General features: G+C 41.9%; 1 protein-coding gene across 1 annotated transcript in view; it reads right to left on the bottom strand.

Moving 5' to 3' along the window:
* The window catches only part of hmgcll1 (3-hydroxy-3-methylglutaryl-CoA lyase, cytoplasmic), a 36,796-nt gene that overhangs the window by 1,235 nt on the left and 19,827 nt on the right, over positions 1 to 15,734 (bottom strand). The window contains exons 6-8 of the mRNA XM_014180154.3: positions 12,058 to 12,121; positions 10,636 to 10,824; positions 253 to 378 (exon numbers count right to left, since the gene is read on the bottom strand). Coding sequence (XP_014035629.1) covers positions 253 to 378; positions 10,636 to 10,824; positions 12,058 to 12,121 — 379 coding nt within the window. The remainder of the gene's footprint in view (positions 1 to 252; positions 379 to 10,635; positions 10,825 to 12,057; positions 12,122 to 15,734) is intronic.

The raw sequence follows: 15,734 nt of genomic DNA, 5'->3' as shown, positions 1-15,734 counted from the left end.
GGATCAAAGAAGCAGGAATGGTACCCTGCCAGCAGGGGGAGCCATTGTAAAAGAAACAGTTGTGAAAATAGAAACAGCAGGCCTACCAATACACATGACAGTTATGCAAAAAAAACACTTTACTAATGTAAACGAGGCCCAATCCTCTGTCTGAAGCTTTCTCAAATTTATGAGGGTGAGCTGTATATTCCCTAGCGATTATAAAGCTGTTTTAAAGTGCTGTTTTCAGGTTATGTGTGAAGCAACACTCACAGTTTTAATGCCCATGCCATGGAGCATATAGAGAACATCTTCTGTTGACACGTTACCAGAGGCTCCCTGGGCATATGGGCACCCGCCCAGACCTGCTACAGACGAGTCCACCGCACAAATCCCCATCTGAGGTATACACACACACAGGAGAGACATTCAGCAACCACACGCACAGAGCAAGCAGATGGCAAAATCCCATGTAGAACAATGTCCCCTGTTCTCCTGTATTGTATGTGTTGGTACAGTGTGCCCTGCCAGGGTTGTGGTGATGTTTTACAGACAGTTAGGATTACTGTGGTCTTCATTTCTCGGAGATGAGTGGGTGCAACAGCTTGGTGTCCCCCACAGTTCAGCTTACTCATCCTCTTTGTCATACTAAACCAGTGGCACATCATTTGTTTTTGGTAATATCAGACTCTGTAAATGCAGACAGTTCCATATTGTTTTGTCATGTTTTCTGATCCTCATGGTAACGTGTGTTTAACTGTGACCTCTTAGTCTCAAAATACGAATTTCTGTTTCCTTTTTACTCAGTTGTTACTCACTTTAAACAAGACTGTTCTCCACATATATTTTCTTGGGTCTTTTTTCTATAACTGAAAGACTTATAACTTTATACATTCATTGAATAATTAGTCTTCTACCTACAGTCCATTTGTAAATGGTTAATTCCAAAGGTGTGTGTTACTAAGCGCTGGGGTTGTTTAAATTCAGGGCAATAACTCAATTTCAATGACATCAAGACACCCTCTGCTGTCTTTGAGTATAATGTCTCAGTATTTTCCATGTCCTGGAAAAATAGGATGCATCCATATGTAAAAATAATCACATATAAAATGTATGTCTTGTTTTGTTTAATGTCTCTGAGTTCAAATTGGTTCATGCAATGTCCACAATAAAAGTAATTGTCAGAGAGTTCTACTTTCTGTGGGAAAATGCTTTTTACTGCCTACGACACCAACTGTCTGGCCTCCATATGAGAATTAATGATGCATTGTTGAGCTTATTGTTGGACCACGGTACCAAACAGCCAGAACATGCTGCTTAGCAAGGGATAGACTCACTGATTTTTGGTTGAACTAGTGTTGCAGGAAAGAAATGCCTTATCGTAGTTAAACATTCCCAAAACATCCACCTCATGTGATCTTGGGTAGAATAATCCACTTTATCATGATAAGAATGTTTTTATCTTTCATATGGAATGCAACATCACTGTATAAAGAATGTAGAAAAGCATAAAGATTTGTTGTTGTCCTTTGTTGTCCCTTCAGACTTTAAGCAAAGGAGACAGGAAGTACAGCTGAAAGTGACAGTTCAATTCCAAGTTATGAAGACCTCAAAAACACATGAAAGCATAACCATTTGCCTTAAACCCACCTCGCTAATTTGTCTGCCATTTAAAAAAATCATGTGCTTGTTTCGTCCAAAATGTTTACGTCATAAAAACATCTTCAGTCCGCCAGACAAGTTTAATTATTCTTGTCGAATACATTTACGTTTCATTAAAGACAATATGAACCATAGAGAAGTTTTCCCAGATGTTAACTCTCAAATCATGGGATATGCTGTTGTTGTTATGTTGGGTTTTAAACATGATTTATATGATCTAACAGAGAACCTGAGTTTTATACAGTTCATCAACTTCCACGTGATAAAAACGTTGTACACAACTTCACTTACTTTCAGGATGGGGGAAATTACTATATAATATGCCTCTGAGGACCTCAGGCCTCAAAGCCATCAGGTTATTTACAATAGCCTTGGAAAGTTTTGTCTTCATTGGGCCAAATTATAAAATCAAGCAGGGCCGGTTCCATGCATAAGCGACATAAGCGTGGCCCATGACCCCAAAAAACATATATTTCTAGGAACTCAGTCGGGGTCTCAACTTGAGAGGTGGAATAGTAGAATACACAAGGTGCAAGTTCAAAATCTGGTTGTGTATCAGCAGTTTTTTATCTTGTTATGTCAGTCACTGAGAGTCATTAAATTAGCCATGTCAGCTAACAATTTTTAGATTGGTAAGTTAGTCTAGCCAACTATCTAAACTTGTAGTAATCATGTCCCAATACCGACCAGGCATGCAGGGCACGTGCCCAGGGGCCCTAACCTCCAGGCGGCCCACATTGATTTTGTTAGTCACTTTCACTCAGATCATTGGCATACAGTGCCTTTAGAAAGTATTCACACCCTTTGACTTTAGAAAGTATTCACACCCCTTGACTTTTTTCACATTTTGTTGTGTTATAGCCTGCATTTAAAATTGATTAAATAAAGATTTTGTGTCTCTGGCCTAAACACAATGCTCCATAATGTCAAAAGGTACAAAAAATGTATACAACATTAAAAGCTGAACTGTCTTGTGTCAGTAAAGGAAAGAGAGGTGCGGTATTCAACCCCTTTGTTATGGCAAGCCTAAAAAGTTCAGGAGTAAAACTCTGCTTAAAACTTCTTAGTGATCCCTTCCCATTCGAATCCCGTTAACGGGATTTATTTGACAACATCCAGTGAAATTGCAGGGCGCCAAATTCAAAAACAGAAATACTCAGAATAAAAATTAATAAAACATACAAGTGTTAGACATCAAAATAAAGCTTAACTTCTTGTTAATCCACCCGCTGGGTCAGATTTCAAAAAGGCTTTACGGCGAAAGCAGACCATGCGATTATCTGAGGACAGCGCCCCGCATACAAACAGCCCTACTTCCTCATTTCTCAAAAGAAAAACATCAACCAATTTCTAAAGACTGTTGACATCTAGTGGAAGCCATAGGAACTGCAATCAGGTTCCTATTAAATAGAGCTTCCCATAGAAAACCAAAGGAAAACACAGTGACCTCAATTTTCTTTTTCCCTGGATGGTTTGTCCTCTGGTTTTCGCCTGCCAAATCAGTTCTGTTATACTCACAGACATTGTTTTAACAGTTTTCGAAACTTTAGAGTTTTGTCTATCCAAATCTACCAATTATGTGCATATCCTAGCTTCTGGGCCTGAGTAACAGACAGTTTACTTTGGGCATGCTTTTCATCCGGATGTGAAAATACTGTCCCCTATCCCTAAGAAGTTTTAACAAGTCACATAATAAGTTGCATGAACTAACTGCGTGCAATAATAGTGTTTAACATAATTTTTAAATGACTATCTCATCTCTGTACCCCACACTTACAATTATCTGTAAAGTCCCTCATTTGAGCAGTGCATTTCAAACACAGATTCAACCATAAAGATCAAGGAGGTTTTCCAATGCCTCACGCCAAGAAGGGCACCTATTGGTAGATGGGCATACATTTTTAAAAGAGCAGACATTGAATATCCCTTTGAGCATGGTGAAGTTATTAATTACACTTTGGATGGTGTATCAATACACCCAGTCACTACAAAGATACAGGCGTCCTTCCTAACTCAGTTGCCGAAGAGGAAGGAAACTGCTCAGGGATTTCACCATGAGGCCAGTGGTGACTTTAAAACAGTTACAGAGTTCAATGGCTGTGATGGGATGAGGATGGATCAACAACATTGTAGTTACTCCACAATACTACCCTAATTAACAGAGTGAAAAGAAGGTAACCTGTACAACATTTAAAAAAATCCAAAACATGCATCCTTTTTGCAATAAGGCAATGAAGTAAAACTGCAAAATATGGAAAATAAATAAATGTAATGTCCTGAATACAAAGCTTTATGTACTTTCTGAAGAAACTGTAAGTCATGGCAAAATTTATAGAATTGCATTACATTTATTATAAATGTTTTTAAATGTCTTTCCGCCCCATGGCAAAATGTGTAGAATGGCAGAAAACTTGCTTTAAAACTGCAATATTTTCTCTACGCCCCATGGCAAAATGTGCATTGCAGGAAATGTCTTTTAAAAGTTTTCTTTCCGCCGTCAAGAGGGGAGCCACGAAAATGTTTTACCCTCGAGGTGGGACCCCAAAAGGCTAGGGCCGGCCCTGAAGCCAAGCATCTACTTCTCAGAGGCATCGCAGATTAAGATATTCACAATGTTTTCCACGTATCTCAGCGACCGTCAGGAGAATATTAACAACGTTTTCCTGCTTCCGTGGCAGAACCAGATGTCAGAGGATCCCACGGTGATATAAAATGAACTCGTTTATCCTCCCACTGACCCCGGTGTGGCATGGGGACACATTTACATTTTAGTCATTTAGCAGACGCTCTTATCCAGAGCGACTTACAGTAGTGAATGCATACATCCCATACATTTTTTCCCCCCGTACTGGTCCCCCATGGGAATCAAACCCACAACCCTTGCGTTGCAAACACCATGCTCTACCAACTGAGCCACACGGGACTAAATTGACACATCAGAATGAAACCATGAAGGACGTCTCTCCCTGGGGGACAGACCCAAGCAAACAACAATAACGGAAGCACAGTTTGCTCTTTAAACAATGGTCCTAATTGGTGCCTTTTCTCCGAGACAAGGGTCTATTTTATCTGGGGGCTGTCTGAGCAGCCTGTAATTGCTGTTTGTGTTGGCAAAGGCCTAGTGATCCACTCCGGTGTGCACTGCGCACAAGATTCCCAGACCTTAGTTAACTCCAGGGCAGGATATTGTACTGGGCAGACTTTTTTGTTGTGTAAACACAGAGTTGTAATTTACAGTGCCAAACCTCTCGCATTCTGCTGCTAACTTTGAGAGGGTCAGAGGGTCTCTGGTGGACCATTTCTGAGAGGAACAAAATGCAAGAGCACAGTGATCCTTTTCAACAGCACGTCTGACTCCTGTTGCTCTATGGGACGTAATATGCACAGGGACTGGTGGTCAGAAAGTCCAAATTGCCAGTGTTCAATTAGCCTCTCATAGCCCAGAAACCAGATGTGGCCTGGCTGTTAAAGAGCCACATTCAGTGAGCAGTGGAGGTATAAAAACAATACATTCCTGGCAAAATACACTTTAGTTTACTCGGGCTGTTCACATCACATGATATGGGATTACGGAAGGCGGCTAATATACTGTAAGTGAACAACTTGAGAGATTGCCACACTCTTGTCCAGTATTGTTTGTTTGAAGTGCGGCCATGCGTCAGTTGGGGCAGAAAGGGTATGTTCACTGAAGTGTTTGAGGCAGCAATGTTTCACCAACGCAGCCTTGACATTTCTCTACATAGAATATGGAAGTGAAGGAGATTGTATTCAATGGTAACTCACAAGGCTGACAAATGTCTAACCTGAGACAGCCCTTTCCAGCAATAAATAAACTGTCCTGTCATTGTAAAGCCACACCATCTTCCTTGATATTTGTAGGTAATAGGGAGGTAGACACAAAAACATATATGGATTAATCAGAAATGAAAAGAGGAACATTTCTAACTTAAAGCCTGAAAACCTTCTATTGTCTAGTCGGACCATGGCGGTCAATGGCCAAGTAGAGACCTCACTCCTAAAGAAAGTACCCCTCAGTTACAGTATAAACCACTCAAAGCATTTGACTACCACGTTTTGTACATTAAGCTGAAGAAGTAAGTCATACTAAATTCAAGAAATACTCATTTCACCTGCCTCATTGGTTGCACCAATTCTTGCACCAATCTAACCTTTGTTGTTTGTATAGTTAACTTTGAAATGCGTGGTTTTTAGTATATTAAACTATATTTTCCATCTTGAGACACAGCAGACACCTCATGTCGACCTAAGGTCGATTAATTGATAGTGTTTTACTCTCTAATAAGGCACCATTTCTTTGTGTGTTCGTGTACTAACGGGACCATGCCCAGGGCAGCATTGTCTTGATCTTAAGCGCACACAGAGAGGTATATTTTCCACCAAGTTACTGGCTTTCATCACTATGGTTACCTGGCACATACACTGACTCCTGCACCACGCTCTGGGGCACAGGCCTTTTCTAATAAGCTAATATCCTCAGCAGGCAATTAAATGGGAGTTCCTTGTAGCCTGTCATGTTGGCAATGTTGCCAAATTTCCAGAAGTCATTTTTAGGGAAAAGTTTAAATATTGTTATAGGCGGTGCTGTAGGCTAGCTAGCTAGAGCACTAAACATGCTTACCGAAGATAAACAGACTGCACAACGTGAGCGTTCCAAATTCTTTAGAAAAGAGACTCCCTTTGTTGATATGTCAACAACCTTTCGTTTGAAGAGTCATTAACATTCAACTAATGTTAACACTCATTATTCTAGAGACTTTGCTCCTTGACCTTTGAGTGAGGGTTTAGTAATCAACCATCAAACCACATGGATGAAGCTGTCTAAATGTTTAGTCACTTTGTTGAAAATAGGCAGAGTTGTTTACCACTGACAGGTCTTTACACCCATCTCACTTCACTTTAATGACACTCAACAATACACCTACACAGCTCAAATGTAATGTCCTCTGGATTGCATGGGTTAACTCATAACCATAGGTTTATTGGACAACATGCCTGTTTGATTTGTCATCACCGTGGTTATGAAACATTCTCATCCTATTTACAACTTTGTCTCTGTCACCAGTGCTTCCCAAACGTTTTGCTTCTGGGACCAGTAAACATAAACATCTCTATCCAAGATCCACTACCCAGCAGATATTAGCTACAGTACAACCCATTAGTGGGTCTCTAAAGCCACCACTGGGAAAACATTCATCTGAGTATTTAGATATATTTGACAAAATGGAATAGTGACCCTTACTGACCCACTTCCACCCATTATCAGAATAACATTCATACTTTCCACTCTGTAAATACACTACATGACCAAAAGTATGTGGACACCTGCTCGTCGGACATCTCACTCCAAAATCATGGACATTAATATGGAGTTGGTCCCCCCTTTGTTATAGTAGCAGTCTCCACTCTTCTGGGAAGGCTTTCCACTAGATATTGGAACATTGCTGCAGGGATTTGCTTCCATTCAGCCACAAGAGCATTAGTGAGGTCGAGCACTGATGTTGGGCGATAAGGCCTGGCTCGCAGTCAGCTTTCCAATTCATCCCAAAGGTGTTCGATGGGGTTGAGGTCAGGGCTCTCGACAAACCATTTCTGTTTGGACCTCACTTTGTGCACGAGGGCATTGTCATGCTGAAAACAGGAAAGGGCCTTCCCCAAACTGTTGCCACAAAGTTGGAAGCACAGAATCATGTAGAATGTCATTGTATGCTGTAGCGTTAAGATTTCCCTTCACTGGAACTATGGGGCCTAGCCCGAACAATGAAAAACAGCCCCAGACCATTATTCCTCCTCCAACAAACTTTACATTTGACGCTATGCATTTGGGCAGGTAGCGTTCTCCTGGCAACGGCCAATCCCAGATTTGTCCGTAGGACTGCCAGATGGTGAAGAGTGATTCATCATTCTAGAGAACGCATTTCCACTGCTCCAGAGTCCAATGGCGGCGAGATTTACACCACGCCAGCCGACGCTTGGCATTGTGCATGGTGATCTTCGGCTTGTGTGCGGCTGCTCGGCCATGGAAACTCATTTCATGAAGCTCCCGATGAACAGTACTTGTGCTGATGTTGCTTCCAGAGGCGGTTTAGATTTTATAAACCTGTCAGCAATGGGTTTGGCTGAAATAGCCGAATCCACTAATTTGAAGGGATCTTCACATACTTTTATATGTGGTGTATTTAGCGAGATTCACAAGTTTAAAGCACTGTCGATGAGCTTTGGCTCGGACTTACTTTGCTTAATGTAGAGGAGATAAGCATGAGTAAGAACAGGTCTGAATTCTCAGTCAAGAGCGTCTGGCTACACTGAGCTCTATCAATAGCTCAGCAAGTCAGCTGCAGTTAACATGGAAACGTTGGGTCAGATCAAATCTATTTCCCAGCCAAGTCTGAAAAACGAACTATATACTTTGTTATTGTGTGACCCGCCAAGGTGGGTTTGTAACAAAAGACCCCAGAACTTCCCAAAATAAAGGTACAAAGAGCATGGAATGTCATTATCATGAACAAAAGCAGAGTTGACACGGGGTTGACAGGGGTTAGTGGAATTCATTTCTATCCCAGTTGGTGGCATGGACTACTGGCACTCAGTAATGAAAAGTCTATAATAAAATCTTTCATTTCCACTGAGGTTGTTGAGATGGGAGGAGAACAAATGGTTGGCTAAATATCCACGCCTGTTATTATTTTCAATGGTCACGGGGCAGCTGTGATAAATCAATTTCTATGTGATTCACAGAAAGGAATTTTACCCACCCTCTGGGTCTTCTCACCCCTTGTCAAAAGTGCCCAACATCAGGATGTGTTGAAAGGTTCTTTTAAAAAAAAATACAAAACAGAGAGCTGTTTTATGAACATGTACAATTCCTTGAGCATGGAAAAACACAGCAAATTGGCCAGTGTTTCCTAGTGTTGATCTTTCAGTGTAACATTTATAGTGTTAATTCAGGAGTTAAATTAACTCTGTAAGTGATAAATTAACACTAATGGGTGTAAAAGAACCCCAGTGTTGGTGTTAATAACCAGTGTTAAACCAAAACCACGGCCATCATTATCATATTTCCAGCATGCTCTATTGCAGGTTGATTTTTAGAATTGTTTGTTTCAATATCTATGTTTTTATGCAAATAAGGCTTTAGACTAAGCACTGTGCTAACTTAACACTGACAAGTGTGGAACTGCATAGACACTGGATCAGTGTTAAATGTAACACTGTCAGTGTTGATTTAACACTGGTGGATTTTCTGTGTAGATAAATTCATAAGTAAAGCCATGAATCAGTGCTAAAAGTTATGCAGACTTTGGGTTATTTAGGGTAAGTGGGATTGCAGCACAACAAATGCTTTTCTTAAGTGAATTATGTTTTTTCATTTTGAATTGTTCTGTTTTTCTAAGTATTTTTACCATGAGTCACTTTTTGGGAGATTGGGACTATAACTTTCTATCTGCATTTTTGTCAAAATGTTGTTATTGACATAGCCTTGTTCTGTTCAATGTTCTCTACCTATATAGTACTTTAAATATCCAAATGCATGTTGTTAAGTTCAAAAGAATACGAGATTAAAATTGCTGACACAATGAGGGTTGCGAAACTTTAAAGCTAATTATCTCAGAATCATATTTTTGCAGATAGAACCTTATAGTCCCAAGCTCTCGATTTCTCAATGAATCCAGCGATAGTCACTGCATTCTCCCTGTCTCACTTACATAGTTACTGGTCTGGACAGGTTTCTTTGGCTTTCTCCATTTTCCATGTGTTTCATGCGGGCCAATGATAGGATAATTTCCCCCATGCCCTTTAAGCGCAGCATTGTCAAATAGTTCAACAGCCAAGCAGCACATGAGTTGGGAACCCCTCAGGGCTGGCTGTTTCCTCCGCTCGCACTCAGTAACATTGTCAAGGCCAGGGCACTATCATGTGAAACAGACACTGAATAGGTGAGCCTTTGTGTGAACCCCCTTCACATCTTCTGACCCCCCCGCCCAGCACCAAAAGACCATCCCTCCGCTGCCAAGGATGACAAACTGGGAGACAGACCACAATGAGGTTCCCCAGAGAACTGATACAGCCATGTCTACCTTACCTCTGGTTTATGACCTGACTGACTCCCGGGTCATAGGTTCACTCCGGAGAGGTGGTGAAAAACACAATAGAAGAGTGGTGTTCCAGGAAGCTTTGTACAACTTCATTCGATTTTGTGGTTTAAAGAGAGGATAAAGCTTTATTAATGATCTGTGAAAGACTATTTTATTATCTTTAATGTAGGTGCTGGTAATAGGACAGCATATCTTATGTTCATTATGATTCTGGGATTTTATTGGTGGACAGTTTTTGTATTATTTTACTTTGTGGGGGACTTCCAGATCATGTTCCCAATTCCAAATTGAGAGATGTGTGTTTTCCTATTTATGTACAATATGTCCTATTGTGACATATACCTTTGTTTTTTTTGTTTATGAATATATTTCAATTCAAGCAAACAATGCCTCCTCAATTCTCACAAACAATCCGAGCACACAAGACGTTTGGTACACAAAAGCCTTCATAATACAGATGTAGGACCTTTATTTGGTGACAACTTTCCTGCAATGTAGGAAATGTAAAACTTGTAGTGTAATTTCCACTTTGAAATTTCAGACTTGATTTTCCCTTACGAAAAGTGTATAAACCCCTACAAAAATGTCCATTAATTAGAATTCACCTAATAATTCACATTTCCTATTGCTGCAGGATTATTTTCCTGCTGTAGCAAACTGGCTCAAATGAATATCCAACATATGTACCATCTTGGACCACTTCATAATGACCCTCTACCACATTGTTATGTATTGTGTCATGAACGTTTACCATGCATCCTTTCAGTAACGTTTTACTACACATTACTCATACCCTAGATTGTCAGGGGATCTAAAAATAAATGTTTGAAACAACCGTAGTGCCCATATTGTGCTTAAATGTTAGCTGTTAGCTCATTACCTGCAGTGCAGTTAGGATGTTGGCCAGAGCCTGGCCATAGGTGTCGTGGCAGTGAACGGCCAGAGCGCTGCTGGGTACCTCTTTCATGACGTAGTGCAGCATCTTGGCCATGGAGCCTGGGGTGCCCACGCCGATAGTATCCCCCAGAGACACCTCATAGCAGCCCAGTTCATACAACCGCTTTACCACCTATAGCCAAGAATAGAGCAATTTATCATAACAAGTCTGTTGGAAACATAAACATGCAGGAGCTCAGAGCTCTCTTGCTTGATATGATCCAGGCTGTATCACAACCGACCGTGATTGGAAGTCCCACAGGGCGGTGCACAATTAGCCCAGCATCGTCCGCTTTTGGCAGATGTAGGCCATCATTGCAAACAAGAATTTGTTCTTAACTGACTTGCCTAGTTAAATTAAGGTTACATTTTTAAAAAAAGAAGAAGAACTGTGTATACTGTAGTTACAGCATTACAGACATATGAACTTTTTTTTTAATCTAGAAAACAGTCCTTTCAGGGGTTTGACATTGTTTAGATTATACATGTACAGAAAATGATTCCCTATTGCGTCCCTTTGATGTTTTAAATAGAAATTGTGCACCAATGTTGGATTTTAAAAGCCTGATACTGAATATGAAATGAAGTGCTCTTTACTATACAGTCCCTTCAGAAAGTATTCATACCACTTGACTTATTTCACATTTTGTTATGTTACAGCCTGAATTCAACATTTATTTAATAGATTTTTTTTCTCTCACCCATCTACACAAAATACTCCAACTTAGGCAATAATTAAAGTTATGAGTCTAGAAGAGCTTTGCACACCTGGATTGCACAATATTTTCCCATTATTCTTTTAAAAATTCTTCAAGCTCTGTCAAGTTGATGGTTGATCATTGCTAGACAGCCATTTTCAAGTCTTAGATTCATAGATTTTTCAAACCGTAAAAACAAACTGTAAATAGGCCACTCAGGAACATTCAATGTCTTCTTGGTAAGCAACTCCAGTGTTGATTTGAATAGAACTCTTTGAAAAATGGCATTTTCTTTGTGAAGCTTGCATTAAATTGCCTCTCCCTGTTGCACACAACAAGCTTCCATTTCCCCTGTCACAAGGGATTTATGGCTGATGTAAGATAAAATCGTCAACCCTGTTACGGTCAATCCTGTTATGGTCAAACCTGTTACTTTATTTGGCACTTAATAGGCACTTACTACAGTAATTTTTGAGATAGGATTTTTATTTTATTAGGTTGAACATGTGCTCTTTGTGACAGAATGTTAAAATTAGGTGAAATAAAATTAGATTTTTTCAACAAGTTACATGAGCCAAAATGAACTAATATCGTGGAACGACCCACGTATAAGGTATAGAGTATGTCCATTATTGACACAAGAAGGCAACGCAGAAGTGTTGTCTTACCTCTGCAACTTTAGTGGGTTCAATGGGTCCCTCGTATGGACATCCTAGTGCACAAGAAACATATCTAAAAGAAAACAAACATACATGGTAAATATAAACACACTTGGCATATATTAATACATGGGTCATAAACACACATACAGCACCAGTCAAAAGTTTGGACACACCTACTCATTCAAGGGTTTTTCCTTATTTTGACTATTTTCTACATTGTAGAATAATACTGAAGACATCACAACTATGAAAGAACACATAGGGAATCATGTAGTAACCAAAAATTGTTAAATCAAAATATATTTTATATTTGAGATTCTTCAAAGTAACCACCCTTTGCCTTGATGACAGCTTTGCACGTTCTTGGCATTCTCTCAACCAGCTTACATTACAAATAACAGGTGTGCCTGTTAAAAGTTAATTTGAGGAATTTCTTTCCCTCTTAATGCGTTTGAGCCAATCAGTTGTGTTGGGACAAGGTAAGAAGATAGTTCTATTTGGTAAAATACCAAGTCCATATTATGGCAAGCCCATCATTACTTTAACCTGTCTGGGCGAGGTGGGACGCTTGCGTCCCACTCTATTCAACAGCCAGTGGAATCGCGTGGCGCGAAATACAAATACCTCAAAAATGCTATAACTTGAATTTCTCAAACGTGACTATTTTACACCATTTTAAAGACAAGACTCTCGTTAATCTAACCACATTGTCCAATTTCAAAAAGGCTTTACAGCAAAAGCAAAACATTAGATTATGTCAGGAGAGTACCCTGCCAAAAATAATCACACAGCCATTTTCAAAGCAAGCATATATGTCACAAAAACCAAAACCACAGTTAATACAGCACTAACCTTTGATGATGTTCATCAGATGACACTCCTAGGACATTATGTTATACAATACATGCATGTTTTGTTCAATCAAGTTCATATTTATATCAAAAACCAGCTTTTTACATTAGCATGTGATGTTCAGAACTAGCATACCCACCGCAAACTTCCGGTGAATTTAGTAAATTACTCATGATAAACGTTCACAAAAAACATAACAATTATTTTAAGAATTATAGATACAGAACTCCTTTATGCAATCGCGGTGTCAGATTTTAAAATAGCTTTTCGGCGAAAGCACATTTTGCAATATTCTGAGTACATAGCCCGGCCATCACGGCTAGCTATTTTGACACCCACCAAGTTTGGGGCTCACCAAACTCAGAATTACTATTAGAAAAATTTGATTACCTTTGCTGTTCTTCGTCAGAATGCACTCCCAGGACTTCTACTTCAACAACAAATGTTGTTTTGGTTCCAAATAATCCATAGTTATATTCAAATAGCTCCGTTTTGTTCGTGCATTCAGGTCACTATCCGAAGGGTGACGCGCGAGCACATTTCGTGACAAAGAAATTCTAAATATTCCATTACCGTACTTCGAAGCATGTCAAACGCTGTTTAAAATCAATTTTTATGCTATTTTTCTCGTAAAATAGCGATAATATTCGATAATATTCCAAAAATTGGAGAATTCTCATAAACGCGCTTCTCCAGTGTCACTGTCCCCAGGCTGACCACTCACAAATTCTCCTGCTGTTCTTCGCCCAGAGACAGCAGACACCCCATTCCACTTTCTGGCGCCTTCTGAGAGACAATGGAAGCCTTCGAAAATGTCACGTTACAGCAGAGACTGTATTTTCGATAGAGATGCAACAGAAGGACAACAAATTGTCAGACAGGGCACTTCCTGTATGGAATCTTCTAAGGTTTTGGCCTGCCATATGAGTTCTGTTATACTCACAGACACTATTCAAACAGTTTTAGAAACTCAGAGTGTTTAGAGTGTTTTCTATCCAAATCTACTAATTACATGCATATTCTCATTTCTGGGCAAGAGTAGTAACCAGTTTAAATCGGGTACGTTTTTTATCCGGCCGTGCAAATACTGCCCCCTAGCCCCAACAGGTTTTAAGACATGAAGTTCAGTCAATCCGGAAAATTTCAAGAACTTTGAAAGTTACTTTAAGTGCAGTGTCACGTCCTGACCAGCAGATGGAGCTATTGTTTTAGTTTTGGGGTCAGGACGTGGCAGTTTTGTGTATGGGGAATGTTTGTATTGTTGATTGGGACTTCCAATTGAAGGCAGGTGTGTTGAGTTGCCTTTGATTGGAAGTCCTATATAGGTGTGTGTGTTTTTCTTTGGGGTTGTGGGTGGTTGTTTTGCACTGCGTTTTTTAGCCTGAAAACTGTTGCTGCTGTCGTGTTTATTGTTTCCTGTGGATGCTTTACTCCTTTTGTTGGGTAAATAAATATGAGTATTCACATACCTGCTGCGCCTTGATTCATTTCTGAAGACAGCCGTTACAGAACCACCCACCAAACCAGGACCAAGCAGCAGAAGAGGAGGAAGCCACAGGAGAAGAAAATGGAGGAATGGACCTGGCAGGACGAAAGACAATTCTGGGAGGACAAGTTAAGGGAGCTAAGGAAACCCGAGAGGCACCCCCAATAAAATTTTTTGGGGGGGCACACGGGTAGCTTGGCCAGGCCAGGGAAGAGCCGTAAGCCAGCTACCCATGACTACAGGGAGGTGCGTATGAGGTGGAGGGCGCCATGTTACGCTGAGGTACGCACCATCTCGCCTATACGGACGCACAGCCCAGTTCGCCCAGTACCAGCGCCCCGCAGGTGCCAGGGCAAGGTGAGCATCGAGCCGGAAGGGGTGATGCCAACCCTGCAATCAAGACCGCCAGTGCGCCCTTTCGGTCCGGTGTTTCCCGCTAGACGCACTAGCATGGAGGTGCGTGTCTCCAGGCTGGCACGTCCAATACCAGCCCACACATCAGGAGTCTAGTGTGTCAGCCCAGCCTCGCCAGTCAACAGTCACAAGAGCCGCCCGCTAGTCAGGAGCCGCCAGAGGGGCCCGGCTGCCCGGAACTGCCAGAGTGGCCAGACTGCCCGGAACTGCCAGAGTGGCCAGACTGCCCGGAACTGCCAGAGTGGCCAGACTGCCCGGAACTGCCAGAGTGGCCAGACTGCCCGGAACTGCCAGAGTGGCCAGACTGCCCGGAACTGCCAGAGTGGCCAGACTGTCCGGAACTGCCAGAGTGGCCAGACTGCCCGGAACTGCCAGAGTGGCCAGACTGCCCGGAACTGCCAGAGTGGCCAGACTGCCCGGTTCTGCCGGAGGTGCCCGCCTGCCCGGATCTGCCCGAGTGGCCCTCCTGCCCTCCGGCCCAGCCCGAGTGGCCCTCCCGCCCTCCGGCCCAGCCCGAGTGGCCCTCCTGCCCTCCGACCCAGCCCGAGTGGCCCGCATGTCTTCCGACCCAGCCCGAGTGGTCCGTCTGCCAGGGTCAGCCCGAGTGGCCCGTCTGCCCGGCGCAGCTATCGGCGCCACCAAAGTGGGCGACGCCGAAGGTGGAGCGAGGTCCACGTCCTGCACCTGAGCCACCTCCAGGATAGGTGGGTTGGGGAGGGAGGGTGTAGCACAGTGCCGTCGGTGACGGCAGCCACCCTCCCTTCCCTCCCTTATTGTTTAGGGGTTATTGTTCATGGGTTTTTTGTTGGTGTTTTATGTTGGTAGGTGCATTCCGGGGTCTGCACCTTGAGGGGGGGGGGGGGGGGGGGTCGTGTTTATTGCTGCTGTCGTGTTTATTGTTTCCTGTGGATGCTTTACTCCTTTTGTTGGG

The sequence above is a fragment of the Salmo salar genome, chromosome 28, assembly GCF_965601325.2.
Source record: "Salmo salar chromosome 28, fSalSal1, whole genome shotgun sequence".
In the NCBI taxonomy this organism is placed as follows: Eukaryota; Metazoa; Chordata; class Actinopteri; order Salmoniformes; family Salmonidae; genus Salmo; species Salmo salar.
Note: the sequence above shows the minus strand (reverse complement) of the source record. Positions and strands in the feature narration are given on the sequence as shown.